The 15,618-nt window shown below is 58.4% G+C and overlaps 2 protein-coding genes across 2 annotated transcripts in view; both read left to right on the top strand.

The window, feature by feature from the left end:
- Positions 1–8,685, top strand: part of OTUD7B (OTU deubiquitinase 7B) — a 12,705-nt gene extending 4,020 nt beyond the window's left edge. The window contains exons 3-11 of the mRNA XM_057385749.1: positions 898–922; positions 1,810–2,012; positions 2,354–2,481; positions 2,862–2,974; positions 3,509–3,636; positions 4,200–4,349; positions 4,743–4,857; positions 5,529–5,613; positions 6,210–8,685. Of these exons, the coding sequence (XP_057241732.1) occupies positions 898–922; positions 1,810–2,012; positions 2,354–2,481; positions 2,862–2,974; positions 3,509–3,636; positions 4,200–4,349; positions 4,743–4,857; positions 5,529–5,613; positions 6,210–7,502 (2,240 nt within the window). The 3' untranslated portion in view covers positions 7,503–8,685. The remainder of the gene's footprint in view (positions 1–897; positions 923–1,809; positions 2,013–2,353; positions 2,482–2,861; positions 2,975–3,508; positions 3,637–4,199; positions 4,350–4,742; positions 4,858–5,528; positions 5,614–6,209) is intronic.
- Positions 8,686–11,053: 2,368 nt separating this feature from the next.
- On the top strand, positions 11,054–15,612 carry MTMR11 (myotubularin related protein 11). The gene is given in 14 exon segments (XM_057385751.1): positions 11,054–11,745; positions 11,747–11,926; positions 12,434–12,506; positions 12,624–12,766; positions 12,865–13,115; positions 13,199–13,286; positions 13,365–13,453; positions 13,531–13,652; positions 13,742–13,805; positions 14,015–14,085; positions 14,164–14,339; positions 14,428–14,598; positions 14,707–14,898; positions 15,184–15,612. Coding segments are annotated over 14 exon segments (2,286 nt in total). The 5' UTR covers positions 11,054–11,469; the 3' UTR covers positions 15,574–15,612.
- Positions 15,613–15,618: the final 6 nt, after the last annotated feature.

Below are 15,618 nucleotides of genomic sequence, written 5' to 3'. Positions count from 1 at the left end.
TGTCACACTCCCTGTCACACTCCCTGTGTCACACTCCCTGTGTCACACACACGGTGAGAGTGGATTCCCAGTAGCCTTAGGGGAGCCATTTGTGGTTTGGATGAGGCAATCCTCCCTTCATTGCCGGGACTGTTCAGGTGGCTCCTGCTGGAGGATGCGATGAGATTTCCCCAAACACCCTGTGGGGACAAACAGGAGTTCTGTGGGGTGACATGGGGTCAGTGTGCAGGATGAGGAGGGAGCCTCTGGATTCCAATGGACTTTCCCTGTGTACAGATGATCTGGGAGGATCCCTCCTGCTCTTGAATCAGAGCTCTCAGGCTCTGAAGAGCCACACTCAGTGCAGTGTGTTGTTTTCAGTACTTGTGGGCAGCCTCTTGGCCTTTCCGCAGCCTCAACAGGAGCAAAACATTGGGAGGAGCAAAACATTATGCTCCTCTTGCATAACTGGAGTCAGTGCAAACACTCAGGCACAGAAATACCTCTCCGAGGTGTGTCCCCTCAGACCCGACTTGGGCACCGCAGAGATCCAAACCCCGTGGAAAGGAGCATCAAATCCTGCAAGAGTGAGGGGAAATGGATAAAAAGGAGTTCTGGGTGCTGCCCCTAGCAGCATTACACATGGGAACAGCCTCCTGTGAGGCTCCACATTTGCTCAGCTGGCCCTGGGCCACTTGGCCAGGCTCCTGAGCGCCGTGCCAGGAGCTGCACTGAGGGAGCAGCGGCTTTTCCGTGCGGAGCCATTGTCCCCTGGCTCGGTGTGGAACGCTTCCAGCTCTGGCAGGTCCCTTTTCCTGGYGCTGGGGACAGGAATGACCTGCCTGTGTCACACTGAGCTTTGTGGTTTTGTGTTTTCTGGTGTTTGGGGGTGTTTAAACCCCTGTTTTCTGCCTTTAGTTCCGCTCCAGCTGCTCTCCCTGAGGTTGTGCAGAGCATTTCCAGTAATCCCATGTCTGTGTGCTGGGATCCCTGGCAGGGATCATGCTCCAGAGGAAGGAGAGGCTCCTTGCAGTCACTGGGAAAGGGCTGATTTCCTGCAGGAGCAATTTAAATACAACTTGTTGGAAGCCTGACAGCCTCATCCAGCCAAAAACCTGCCTGTTGCACAGGATCCAAAAACTACTGGAAAAGAAGGCAGCCAAGGAGGGGTGTTCAGGGCAGGGCAGGSGAGACAGTGGCGGGGGTCGTTCAGAGTCCAGCCCAGCTTCACTCCCTGGGAAGGGCTCAACCTCCAGCCACACTGGGCTCCCTGGGCATCTTTTCCTACCATCTATTTTTAGCTGCTCTTGACTTGAATCACCACAGTGACCCAAAACTCTGGGTCTAAAGCACTGTCRGTTTGCGTTTTTAGCAGGAAAGCTGCTGGGATCAGCAGAAATCCTGGAATATTCTGTGTAAAAACCAGTGAGCAGGGAAACCGGCCACGAGAACATTGAAACTGGATGGATTTGATTCCAAGAAGCAGCAAAAGACTGGTTTTCCCTGGAGAAGTTGTTTGTTTTGGGCACTCCTGAAGGCGTTTTCAGCCTAATTAGCTGTGGGGAGGGAAATAAGGAGCGTGAGGGGAAAACAGATAGAGGAGAACTAGTCTGTGGAAGTCCTGGCTCTTATTTGTGTGTAATTCTGATTTGTGTGACCCCARGTTCAGCCTGGCCTTTTCCTGGCATCCCCAGGGAGTTTTGCAGGTCCAGTSTCCTCTTTTTGTTGCTTTGTCTTTGTCCTGACTCTTACCCCCAGTCCTGGGATGGGTCTGTACCTTCCCACCTGTCCAGGCTCTCCCTGGCTTTGACAGCTGGTTTTTGTCCTCAGCCTTGGTTTCGGAAGGGCTGAGCCCCCCAGTGCCCCCCAGTGCCCCCAGTGCCCCCAGTCCTGTGCTGTGCCATGGTTTCACGCTCTCCCAATCTCCCCAGGGCGCCTGAACTGGTGGGTGACGGTGGATCCGAGCTGCCAGCGGCTGCTGCCCCTGGCCACCACTGGCGATGGGAATTGCCTGCTCCACGCCGCCTCCCTGGGTAAGGCTTGGCTTAATCCCCAGGGAAACAGCCAACCAGCCCCTGGGCAAGAGCTCCTGATCCCGCTTTGGGCCCGGGACCCGTTCTGGTGGAATCCAGGGTGCTGCTGCTCCTCCCTGCTGCAGCAGCSTTGGTGTGCCAGAGCAAGTCAGTGTGAGAGGATGCTGGAAGGGAAGGGGCTGCAGCAGCCTGTGTGCCTCTCAAATCCCTCTCCCCATCCGTCTGGCAAGCTTCCCTTGCTTCCTGAAGGAAATGTGGGATAATGGAGCAGCCCCTTCCCTCCCCTGGCATGTCTGTGGGGCTGGGAGTGACAGCCTCCCCTCCATTCCCTCYCCCTGCAGGAATGTGGGGCTTCCACGACCGGGATCTGATGCTGAGGAAATCCCTCTATACCCTGATGGACAAGGGAGCGGAGCGGGAAGCGCTGAGGAGGAGGTGGCGCTGGCAGCAGACGCAGCAGAACAAGGAGGTGAGAGCCAGCTGAGGGTTTGGGCTCTCTTTGCTGGGGGAACGTCCTGGGAAAACATCCCCTGGCTTTGGGAGGTACTTCTTGTTGGGTCTGGAATTTTGGGCAGGTCCCCACTCTGCCATTGGACTGTGCTGTGGTAAGGGGTGTCCTGCAGTCAGAACTGCAGCAAACTGAAAGGGGCTTGGGACAAGTGACAGGATGGGGAACAGGTTTAAATYGAGAGGGGATGTTTGGATGAATATTGGGAAGCACTTTAGTGAAAATGGTGCAGAGYAGGTTGGTTATTTTTGCATAAATCCATAGAGAAAAGGGGTGTTGTGGGTATAAACCCGTGCTGGAGTAACWGGAAGAGGATTTTGGGTTCTCTTTGCCGTTTTCAGTCTGGCCTGGTTTACACGGAGGAGGAGTGGCAGAAGGAGTGGAACGAGCTGATCAAGCTGGCGTCCAGCGAGCCCCGGGTACACTACGGCACCAACGGCGGCGGCTGCGGCGGGTACGGAGCACAGAACACCCCCAGGAGAAAAACTGGGAATGTCTTCCCTAAAAACAGGGCAGGGGGTCGGTGTTGGTCTGGCTCGTGGGGCTTCAGGGGAAGGACGAAGGATCCTGGGCAAACACAAGGCATGTAGAGCATCCCAGGAAAGGATTTCATTGCTGCMCAGCCTCTGCTGTGGGGTAGCACGTGGATTGAGCAGGGAATGAATGTTTTCCATGTGCTTCCTTATGGTGCTGTCCCCGAAATGAGAGAATAACCCAGAGCTGAGAGTTTCTGCCATCTCACTTCTGATTCAAGGACACTTCCCTGCCACAGCTGTCCCAGCTCCTTGGCCAGGCCACAGCTGGGTGTTCCCTGGGCACAAACCCATGTCTTAGAGCAGAATATGGATATCCACACCTAAACCCTCAAATCAGTGCTGAGATCAGCCTTAGTGCTATCCACCCTCCTCTACACACTGCCTGTGAAACCTCCTCCTGTGTTACAAAGCAAATGATGGAATATCCAATTCAATCTTGTGCGTTCCTCAAGGGTGGAGAGCTCGGAGGAGCCRGTGTACGAGAGCCTGGAGGAGTTCCACGTCTTTGTGCTGGCCCACGTGCTCAAGAGACCCATCGTGGTGGTGGCAGACACGATGCTGCGCGACTCGGGTGGTGAAGGTGAGAGCTGCCCTCTCTTCCCAAAGCCTCTCTGACCTGTGCACCTTCCCTTTCTCCCCTGTGTCCATTCTGTGAGAATCGACTGCTGCAGGTGAACCCACTGGGAACCAGGCCAGGCTCAGCTCCCAGCCCGGCCTCGGCTGCTTTAAGAGTATCCACATGAGGCTTTTTCTTTTCTCTACCTCTTTTGCTCTCCCTGCCAATCTAGAGATGGGAAATTGCGTTCCCTGGGTGGTGGATTTTCCACCATCAGCTTCAATTTCCTGAAGTGTCAGAGAAGGTTAATCAATTTTCATCGTTCTGTGGGCAAAGTTTGTCGTGCGTGGGAGTGAAGAGGAGGGCTTTTTATAGAAAATACCAGTTCATTCTGCATTCTACATCCTCTTGATGTAAAATAAACATCTATTTTAGGTTGTGGTTTTGTTTAATGTCTCTGGAGGTGACAGATAATTGCAGGTGAGCCCTCGACTGAGGCAAGTGGCTCATTCTGGAGCAGCTGCAGCACAAACTACTCTGAACTCTTGAACCTGTGATCAGAACTAACCGCCCTTGTTTCTTCCCAGCATTTGCCCCAATTCCCTTTGGAGGGATCTATCTGCCCCTGGAAGTCCCAGCCAACAAATGCCATCGCTCTCCATTAGTCCTGGCTTATGATCAAGCCCATTTTTCTGCCCTGGTCTCCATGGAGCAGAAGGAAAACACGAAGGATCAAGGTGGGTGATGAGATTCACGTGAGCAAAGCATTGAGGAGGAGGAGGATTTGGGAGTGCTGGCAGCCCAGAAAACCAGCAGTGTCCTGACCTTGGAGCCCTTCCAGTGCCTTGAGGGCYCCAGGAGCTGGAGAGAGACTTGGGACAAGGGGGAAYGGCTTCCCACTGACACAGGGCAGGCTTAGGTGGCACATTGGGAAAAAATCCTTCCCTGTGAGGGTCATGAGGCATTCCATGGTGCTCTGACAATTCCATGATCCCAAGCACTGGGATTTGCTGAGGCCATTCCCATCGGAGGGATGATGCTCCTGGTGGTTCCTTGGAGTTGGCTCCAAGTGTGGAGTATTTGTCCTTTTGGGACATAACTGTGACATTTGTGTGACATTTGTGTGGCAGCTGTGATCCCCCTGACGGATTCTGAGCACAAGCTGCTCCCCGTGCACTTCGCCGTGGATCCSGGGAAGGAGTGGCAGTGGGGGAAGGACGACARTGACAATGTCARGCTGGCCAGGTTGGTGACCTGGGGYGAGCCTCTGCTGGGGTCTGGGTGGTCCAGAGAGCACAGAGGTCGTGGATGAAGGGTCAGTCCTGACCCCAGCTGGGATTTCTTGTGCTCAGGGATGAAAGCTGTGCTCAGGGAATGGCACTGCTCATGGGGATGGAGCAGCTTTTCCTTCATTTTCCTTCATTTTGTTATGTTTTGGGTGGGGCTGTGACATCTCGTGAGCTTCAATCCCACATAGTAAATAGAAAATGCTCTAGATCCTGGAGCTCTGCTATCTCAGATACCAGCAGCAGTCCAGGATTTTCTGTCACAGCACAAAAAAGGTGTATTTTTCCATTTGCCACCAARCCCCTGTGTCTGGAGTCTCTGGAGYGGGGAGGGCTGGAGCCACCAGACCATGCCTGGTTTGGGTGAGACTTTGGGCAGGTCTCACCATGGTTCCTGTGGCTGAGGGAGAAACATTTTGATTCCGACCTTGAGGAATCTGATTTCTGTGGTTGGGTTTTCATCAAAAAGTTTGGAAAGTCTGCATAATTGTCCGTTTTGTGCTGTTGGACCTGCTGTAGGAAACCACTCATTTAAACACATAACACAGGGCAYAATGTAAATATGGGGGAGATATTTCCAGGTGGGAAATGAAAATGGCTCTGACCTGTGGTTTTCCCCCGGGATGGCAGCGTGACGCTGTCGCTGGAGGCCAAACTGCACCTGCTGCACAGCTACATGAATGTCCGATGGATCACATTGCCTTGTGACATGCAGGTAAAGGGACCGGCAGGATCTTCTTTACCTATGAATTATTTAACCCTCCTTTCTGCAGGGAAGTGTGTGTGGGGCCTCACCTGGGGGCTCTGCCTCCTGTGGGGCTCTGTGCCTGCAGAATTGGGGCTGATTCTGCACACAGAGCAGGGAAGTGACACCGTGTCATGGCTGGGCACCTTTTCCCTAGAGCTTTCCATGCCCATTTTCAGTTTTCACATGACCCAGMAGCCACCATGACCCTCAGGGATGCCCTGTGCTCCAAACAAATGGAAGTTGTTGGTTTACAACAGGCCACCTCAAGATTGGGACAAGTCTCACCCCCCTCTTTCTTGGCTTTGCCCCTGAAGCCTGGAGCAAGTGGAGGTATCATGCAGTCACAGAATAGAATCATAAAATCCTGGAATATCTCAGGTTGTAAGGGTGCCATAGGGATATTTAGGGATGGGCAGGATGCACTGGGGATGTGTCTTTCTTAAAGTCCAGATGTCATCCCCTCTGTGTTTCAAGCAGCACCACCTCCTTTGCTTTGCCTCCCACCTGAAAATCTTTACCTGGAAGTTTCTACACGTTGATATTTGTCTCTCCTTCGTCCCCAGGCACCTCTGGCTCAGCCAGAATCCCCCACAGCCTCTGCAGGGGACGATGCTCGCTCAGCAGCAGAGTCGGGCGAGTCGGACAAGGAGTCGGTGTGCAGCAGCTCTGCCAGCAACGGGGGCACCAGGGCGGGCAAGGACAGGGACAAACCGAAGAAGGAGCGGGAAAAGGAGAAGGAAAAGGATAAAAAACGGGCAGACTCAGTGGCCAACAAGCTGGGAAGCTTCGGGAAGACTCTGGGCAGCAAACTAAAAAAGAACATGGGGGGTCTGATGCACAGCAAAGCTGTGAAGGGTGGCTTGAGTAACGGGCAGGGAGACACCCTGGAGAAAAAGAAGAAGGGATCCCTGAAGGCACGGAAAGGCAGCAAAGAGGAATGTGCCCCAGGAGACTTGTCAGCTCCTGCAGAGAAAACGTGTGCAGGTAAAGCAGCGCCRGAGAAGGCGTCGGATCCCTCCAAGTACAGCAACGACGTGCGGCTGAGCCTGAGCATCCTGCGCGCAGCCATGCAGGGCGAGCGCAAGTTCATCTTCGCTGGCCACCTCAAGACCAGCASCCGGCACCAGTTCCAGGAGGAGATGATCCAGAGGTACCTCCTGGACGCCGAGGAGCGTTTCCTGGCAGAGCAGAGGCAGAAGGAGGCGGAGAAGAAGGCACTGGGCAGCGCTGCCCCGGCCAAGAGGCCRGAAGGAGAGGCGGGTGCCCCGCGGAGCGAGGAGGTGATGCCGAGCCCGGTGTTCTCCCAGCCACCCCAAACCTACCCGCCCCAGCCCCTGGAGACAGCCCTGGGTGCTAAGATAGCCGCTTTTCCTGCCAGCTATTCCGGTGTTTTCACCTTCCCCAGGCCCTCCGTGGGCAGTGCCGAGGGGCTGAACCCCCCCGGGTGCCCCGAGGGCCGGCGGCAGCTGGCAGGGGGTCCCTGCGGGAGCCTCCCCCCCTACGCCACCCTGCCCCGGCACCACCAGGGCCGGCTCAGCCCCTGCCCCCCCGGCCCTGCCCCCCTGGGCCGCTTCTCCCCCACGGACACGGAGCTGCAGCCCCCGTTCCCTGTGCAGTGCGAGGGCTCCGGCTGCCTCTCCCCGCACAGCAACGGCTGCCGGCAGCTCCTCGAGCAGGACAAGGSAGCGACGGCGGAGAAAATGAGAAGCCAGGCCCTCTACAGCATCCAGCAGACCAAGTGCAAACAGCCCAACTGCAGCTTCTATGGACACCCAGAGACCGGGAATTTCTGCTCGTGCTGTTACAAGGAGGAGCTGCGGCGCAGGGAGCGGGAGGCTCTGGTGCACCGGTTCTGACGCTGCCCCTGCCTGCAGCCAGACCCACGGAACGTGGGCAATGCAATAAGAGAGATCCCTTTTGGTTTTACACCCACCCACRCTCCCCTCCCACTCTGCGGGAGCTGGGAGCAGGCGTTGGGCCAGATGGGCTGGGGAAGGGCATGGAGAGGGGGAACAGTCCCTGCTGTCCCAGAGCCCCTGGAGTCASGAGGAGGAGGAGGAKGAGGATTCCCAGGGTGCCTGGGGACAGTGGGGGCTGCTCAGGTCGGAGCACAGGGTGAGGGGGGAGAATTCCTCAAAAACTCAATAAACCAGACCAAAGCTTTGGGGGCGGGCAGGGGGAGCAGCTCCCGCCACGTCCTTCCCGCTGCCCCGACCACCTGGGACGGAGCAAAACCGCCCCATTTTGAGCGTCACAAACCTTTTAATGGAGTTTTTTAACACTGGTTTTATTCTGTATTTCTTCTTGCTGGTACTGAGCGACACCACATCGGAGTTGGACATTGGTGAGGTGGGGTGGGTTGGACTCCTGCCCCACCCAGTCCCGGGTGGCACCAGGATGGGCTGAGGGCTCCGTCCCCGCCCTCCCCGACCGACGAGCTCAACTCTGGCTTTAAAATGTTGTTTTTAAACTCTTTCTGAGTCGGGGAGAGCCAGGGGGGCTCCCAGTGCTCAAGGGATTGGAGGTTTCTCTTCCTGTGCAGAAGCCCCGGTCCACAGGAGGGCTGAGGCGAGATCCTGGGTCAGTGGCGTGGGGCAAATCCCCCAGGAATGGCCACTGGAAAGGGGCCCCAGAGCATCCCAGTGCTGGGCTGGAGCCGGGGAGCCACAGCCCCATGGAACTCCTACTTGAGCACAGCTACTCTTGTACTACCTCTGATCCTGATTAACTTGGCTCCGTTGTGCTGAGCCACCAACTGACCTTTAGGCTGCAGAATTAATCCATATTTTTGATAACAGGGCTAAAAAGCAGAACAGTAAGGTAAAATTCTCCCGTGACTAATGTCCCGCGCTATTCCTGACCCCATCCCGGCCCCCTGGCTCCCAGGGTGGGATTCACTTTAGCACTGCGATGTTTGCACAGAATTCCTTGGGTTTTTTGGTAACTGCAGCTCTCAAATGGGGCCCGATCCTGCACGGAGTGAGGTGCAGCATTTCCTATCACATGGAAATAAAACAGGAGTTCTATCTTTCCGTGAGAGCTTTACAACATTCCCTCGTTTTTATTTTGGGGTTGATTTCCAGAAGGCATCAAACTATGCAACCCCTTCCTGCCCATGGCCATTCTCAGGAAGGGATGAGGGCCTGGGCAGGGGAGCTGGAGGTGTGCTGAGCTCGGGGATCACCGGACGCCTTACACTTGGCCCTAAAAATGTTAACCTAKCCCCCCCCAGTTAAGGCCTTTCCTACCTAAATGCCCCCAAAAAAGGCCTTTCCTACTGGATCCCAACACTTCTTTAAGTCAAGCCAGCAATGCTTCTTGCCCACAGATTTTCAAATCTAAATTTCAAACAGCCCAGGGATGGTTTGACTACAGTGTAAGTCGTTTTCCCTGGKTTTATAAAATCCCGAGCGTGGCTGAGCCTGTGGGGGTGTGACACCCACTCCAGCTGGCTCCTCTTCCCTTGGAACAAATTCCACATCTCTCCTCAAACTGCAGGAATTCCAAAGGACTTCAACCCCGGGCCAGGGGCACACGGTGCTGGTTAAGCGCCGCAGGCTTTGCCCCCACTTGGTTCACCCCAAATTTTAAGCTGAAATGGTTAAATCCCAACCCAAATCCTTCACTATTTGTGGGGACTTCRTTTAAATTCCTGTTTCTGATGGTTATTCTTCCCAAATCAGAGCAGCAGGGTTGTTTTGGGGTTGGGAATGTCCTCCGGCTGTGCTGGAAGTGCTGGGATCAGGGATGCCCCATGGCATGGGCTGGAAGGTGGGAGGTGATGCTTCACCTTTTGTTCCTCAGCTGTTGGGGGAATTTCTGCTTTGATTTGCTCCATCCCAGTGGATGCTGGACTCAGGTGGGCATGGGAGGCCCCCAGACCTGCTTGCTGGTTTGGTGTGTTGTGGGGGAAAGGAGAGGGAGAAGGCTGAAAACCTGTAGGAAAAGCACCAAACCTGGAGGGAARACTCCAAAACTGGAGGAAAAGCACCAAACCTGSAGGGAAAACTCCAAAACTGGAGGAAAAGCACCAAACCTGCCCCCCAGGAGGGATTTTTCCATGGGGATGGGGACGGAGAGGCTGTGGTGTGACCCCGAGGTCAAACTAAGTGCACTTACTGATGTGGTTGAAATTCAAATTGCTGCCATCGGATCCTGGTGGAGGAAAACTTTGTCTTTCAGTGTGTGTAAAACCCGTTAACAAGATTTGATTTGATTAAAATGAGATTCACCTTTGCTGTTCCCCCGTCCCGCGGCGGGGGAGGCCAGGGCAGCTTTGGATCTCACTAACGCGATGCTGAGTGACCTGAATTAATTCTGCAGTGGTTTATTCACAAAAAAAACCCCCTTTTTAAAAAAAAAAAAATTAATTCTGGATTAATTGGTGATACTTGGCCTGGTGAACAGGGCTGGAGCGTTGCGCTCGGGCTGTACCCGTGGCGCCACAGAACTCATTGACAATAAAAACCTTCAGCTGATGCATCTGAGGCTTTTTCATCCCCTCAGTCCAAGGACCCCGGGGGTCCCCAGTTCCCTCCTGGGGCTGCTCCTCATCTCCTTCTCTGTCCAATTACGGGGACTTTTTTCTCCACTAAGAACAGTACCCTCTCGCCTGGAGAGTGGGTAACTTTTCCTTCTTTCTATTCCATTTACTGYGTGATTCCATTTTGGTTATAATTACTGGCTTTCGTATAAAAAAGAAGCCCCTTGACAAACCTTCCCCCCGTTTTCCTCCATCCTCACTGGTCTTGGGAGTCTTTTCCCCAGCCACGTCCCAAGGCCACCCCAGAGGGACGCTCCCTTCRGTACCTGAGTCTTGAGACAAAATGAGGGATAAAATCCAGCATGGGCCATATGGGTGCTGAAGCTATAAAGGAAAGAGGAAAAAGAGGTTTGAGGGTGGTTGGAGATGGATCACAGAAGATGGGACCCCGGGAGCAGTTTCCCATGGAAATGCCATGGATTTCCCCTCCCAGCTCCGGGTGTTTTTCCTTTCTCCCGGCATTGTGAGTGGCCACTCCATGCCCAGTGCCACGTCTGTGCCCGATGATTTTCTTCCAGGATCTTTGCTCCTGCCATGGCCCGGACTGACCCTGTCCTGGCTTGGAGCAGTTCTGGGCTCAAAGCCTCCAGGAAATTCCTCTCATCTGCCAGATGCCAGAGCCAAAAGCATATCCAAGCCCCTGGAACCTCTGCCAGGTGATTCTCCTGCAGGAGGAAAATTGGGGTGCACGAGCTGCAGTTCCCAAAACTGGGGCTGTCCCAAAAATCTGGAGGGAAATAAACCAAAAATCMGAGTTGGAGCTGGAGTTCGGGTGAGTTTTCCACGTTCCTGGGTTGTGTCAGGATTAATCACGCCACTTGCTGATAGGCTGCCTTGGTTTTGGGATGCCCAAATCTCGTGGCGCTGAGGGGGTGGCACAAGTGGCCTCAGGATCACCCTCTACCCGCTGCCCGGGGCAGGAGCCGGGGTGCTTTGGCTCGGGACCGGTGCTGGGCTGGGAGGAGAAGGCTCCATGCTTCAGCCGTGAGTCACGGAGCCGCTTGTGCCGTGCGTCCCGGAGAGGCTCCGCCGCCCCCCGCACCCCGCCCGTGCCGCTGCTGACGGAGTTTCGGGGGGAAGGTGGGRGGGGTTCCCTTCCCTGGGCAGCGCTCGAGAGGTGCCGGGGTTTTGGGGACCTCAGACCCTGCCGGGGTCCCCGGGGCCGTCCCCCCGCCCCAACGCGGAACTTTTGGGGTGCCGGAGGCCGCCACCCCCATCCGCCCGCGAAGCTCCCTCCCCCGGGCTCGCCCCTCTTTCCCCCCGCTGGCCCCGGCAGGGCGATGGCGGGGGCGGAATCCCGGGATCCGAGGGGTCGGGACGCGTGGAATCCCGGGCCTCGAGGGGTGGGATGCCGGGGCAGGGATGCCAAGGGGAGGGCGGGATGCCGGAGTCGGGGGCGGGATGCCGGAGCCGGGCCGGGCGCTCGGGGCTCTCTCCCGGGCCGCTCCGGCCCCGGCGCTCCGGGCCCGCCCGGCCAAAGTCCCTGCGCCATGAGCGGGGCCCCGGGGAGCCGCCGCCCGACCTTCCCCAGGCTCCCAGGTAGGGCCGGGGCCGGGGGGCCGGGGGTCTTTGGGGGGGCTGGGGGCGCTCGGAGCCCCAGACCCAGTGCCGGTCCCCGCAGGAGAGCGGGTGCTTGAGGAGGCGGCGGGCGCCCGGCAGCGCTGCGGGAACGGCGGCGGCTCCGTCCCGGGGACGCTGCTCTGCACCAACCGGCGCATCGCCTTCCTGCCCGGCCAGGTGCGATGGGAGCACCGGGAACGCTGGGAATACCGGCAGCGGAACCGGCAACGGGGGACCCCTGCCCCGGCGCGACCCCATCCCATCGCACCCCGAACCCATCCCAATCCCATCTGGAACCCATCCCGAACCCACCCCGATCCCATCCCACCGCACCCTGAACCCATCCCAATCCCATCCCGAACCCATCCCACCGAACCCCAATCCTTGGCTCAGCCCCATCCCACTGCATCCCTGACTCAAATCCCAGCTCCATCCCAACCCCATGCTGACTCCCATCCCAATGGCATCCACACCCCGAGCCAATGACATCCCCACCCCACTCAGCCACATCCTGGCCCCATCCCAGCTCCAYGCCAGCCCATCCCAGCTCGTTGACTGCAGGACATAGTGGGGGACAAGGCACAAGGGACATGGGACAGTTGGGTCCAGATCCATCCCCACTGCTCTTCCTGGGATTGGGAGGACACTCTGGAGTAGCTTCCAGCTCTCCCCAATCTCCCACAGGCCCCTGGCTCCCATGGTCTCCTCCACTCTGAGAAYGAGGTGGCCCTGCCCTGCATCCACAAGCTGGTGGCAGGTAATGGGGACATCCAGGGACACGAGGAATGAGCTGGACAGGTCTCAGGTCTCAACCCCATGTGATGAGTTGAGCAGGTCTGAGCTGGCCCTGACAGCCTCATTCCCCTGACCGCAGCCAGCAGCTTCTCCAAGCCCAAGGTGCTGACGGCCGGCTCCACCCTCAAGTTCATCCCTGAGGAACTCGCCATCTTCTGTCGCGATTTTCGCCTGCTCCGCTTCTGCTTCCCCGAGAACGGGCTGGCTCCGCAGGCATTCCGGGTAAGCCAGGGAGGTGCCCAAGGGTTGTAGCCTCCCTCTGAGCTCCCCCGTGGTTGTGGGGAAAGCTGGGGCTCAACGCGCCCCAAATGCCCTCGCAGGTGGCCAATGCCATCGCACGGGCACGGGAGGCGGCTGCGTGGCTGGGGGATGCTGCTGAGGGACACGAGGGCTGGTCCTGCCCTGGCGAGGCCTCCCCAGAGGAGGAGGAGGAGGYGGAGGGTGAGGAGGAAGGCTCATCCCCCGTGCTGCTCTTCGAGAGCCTGAGGGACTGGGAGAAGGAGCTGCAGCGTCTCGGAGCTGCGGGCTGGAGGGTGAGCGCCGTCAATGAGCGCTTTGACATGGCCCCCAGGTACAGCCCTGCCAGCCCCCAACAGCCCCTGAGCCACCGCAAGTGGCATTTGGGACATCCACCCTGTGCTCCCCTTCCCACAGCCTCCCCCAGTACCTGTGGGTGCCCAGTGGGCTTCTGGACCACGACCTCAAGCGAACCTTTGCCCACTTTCAGGAGCGACGGGTACCTGTGAGTGCCTGGGCGGGCCCGGCGGGGCGGGGGGCACTGGGAGGGGGACGTGGGGGTGTCACATCATTTCTCTTGCAGCGCCTGTGCTGGCACCTCCTGGATGGGGGGGACCTGCTGAGAGCCGCCAGCTTTCATGTGGCCTCAGAGCCAGGCAGTGAGGACGTGAGGTGGGTCCCGGGGGTCCCAGGGGGAATGGGGGTGTCCCCCCAGCCTGGCCCCATCCCGGGGTTCCTGTGCCCCCCAGGTGCCTGGAAGCGCTGCTGCTGGGGGGCCGCGGGCCCTGCGTGTTGGCTGACACTGCCGAGCTGCCCACGCTCGCYGACATCCAGCTCGCCCACCTGAGGCTGCGGGCACTCTGTCTGCCTGGTGAGTGGCACGGGGCGAACCCCAGGGACCCCCAAACTCCCCAGGGACCGGGCCTTCCTCCCACTGAAAGCCCGTCCCGTGGGATCCAGGCGCGGCAGCAGAGGAGAAGTGGCTCTCAGCCCTGGAGGGGACGCGCTGGCTGGACCATGTCCGGTGAGCGGGGAACRAGGGGGCTCCTTGGGGTGTCGGGAGGTATTTTGGGGTGTAGGATAGAAATGCACCCTAAAATCCATGGTGGGATGTCCCCCYCCAGCCCATCTGGCACTGTGGGGGKATGKGGGCACTGTGGTGGGTACATGAGCCACCTGGATGGGCGACTGTGACATTTTGGGGTGCTCTGAATCGCTGCTTTTGCCCCCCAGCACGTGCCTGAGAAAAGCTGTGGAGGTGGTGTCACTGCTGGCAGGGAAACGCTGCTCCGTGGTCCTGCAAGGTGGGGACACTGGGATGAAGGACGGAGAGGGATGGAGGCGGCTGGAAAGGAGACCCCGTCACCCCTTTGCCCCCCCAGAGCCCTCGGACCGGGACCTGAACTGCCTGGTGGCCTCTCTGGTGCAGCTCCTGGGGGACCCCCACGCCCGCTCCCTGCCTGGCTTCCAGAGCCTGGTGCAGCGCGAGTGGGTGGCAGCCGGACACCCCTTCCCACGCCGCCTGGGGCTGCTGTGCCGGGACAGCCCTCGGGACGAGGTCAGACCCCCATTCCTGTCCCAGCAGGGTGACAGAGTTGGGACCCTGCTTGGGAGGAGGTGAGATCCCCCATCCCATATCCCCCCAGGCCCCCGTGTTCCTGCTGTTCCTGGACTGCACATGGCAGCTCCTCCGGCAATTCCCGGCACATTTCGGCTTCACYGAGGCTTTTCTCCTGGCGCTCCACGACAGCAGCTTCAGTCCCTACCTCAGCACCTTCCGCTTCAGCTGCCAGCGCCAGAGGGGCCACGGCAGCTCGGTGAGGGGCACATTGCCGCATCCCCAAACCCTCCCGTTTTACCCTTTCTTTTCCCCTCTGTGCCTCAGTTCCCCCATTCCAATGGACCTTCCCAACTCTTCCCCACAGCTCCAGCTCCCCAGGCAGACGTACCGGCCCGTGGGGGGCTGGCAGGAGCCCGGGGGGCGCAGGGGGAGCCCCCCGATCTGCACCCTGCCCTCGGTCTGGGCCTGGGGGCTGCGCTCCACTCGGCAGCAGCGGCGGCGATTCCGGAACCCTGCGGGACCCCCCGGCCCTGCTGAGCCCTGGGCCCCGGGCAGGGTGAGCGTGCCTGGCCTGGGGGTTCGGCACCTTTTCTTCACCCCTTGTTTGTCCTTCTGACTGCCTTCTCTCCCGTTTTTTCCTCAATCCCTATTGTTTCCCACCATTTCCTSTTTCATCCCCTTTTTATTCCTAGTGTCTATTTTTTCACCCCACTTTTCCTCCCCTTTTTCCCTTCACAACCGATTTCTCTCCTTTTTTTCCCCCTAATCCCTACTCCCTCTCATCCCTCAGCCCTGCTGGGTTTCCCTCCATTGTCCCTAATCCCCGTTTTCCCTTTCCCAGCCTGGAGAGCCCTGCCCGTGCTGGCAGGCCGGGCCGGTGCTGGCGCTGGCCAAGGGCTCCTTGTGCCCCCAGCCCCTGCCCTGGTGGAACCGCGCTCCCCTGCAGCCCCCGCAGCGGCTGCCCCCTCCAGAACGCGGGGGGACGCAGGGGGGGCTCCTGGGGGGCTCTCAGCCTCCCCCRGGGCTGCTCCTGCCCTGCACCTCCGGGCCCTGCGTCCAGCTCTGGCACCGCTGCTACCTCAGGGGGCTGCCCCAGGAACAGGTACTGGGGAAACTGAGGCACACGGGAAGACTGGGGCCAGGGGGTCCCRGTTTGGGGGATCCCAGCTTGTCCTGCTGCTTGGGCTGGGGTGAGGCTGGAGCCGGTTCATGTCTGTCCAACCAACCCTAGCTGTGTGTCCAGTGGGAGGGATGGAGGGATGGACAGGGATGGATG

Source organism: Malurus melanocephalus, unplaced genomic scaffold (genome assembly GCF_030028575.1).
Source record: "Malurus melanocephalus ecotype Western Australia unplaced genomic scaffold, MMel_1.1 scaffold_865, whole genome shotgun sequence".
Classification (NCBI taxonomy): domain Eukaryota; kingdom Metazoa; phylum Chordata; class Aves; order Passeriformes; family Maluridae; genus Malurus; species Malurus melanocephalus.
Note: the sequence above shows the minus strand (reverse complement) of the source record. Positions and strands in the feature narration are given on the sequence as shown.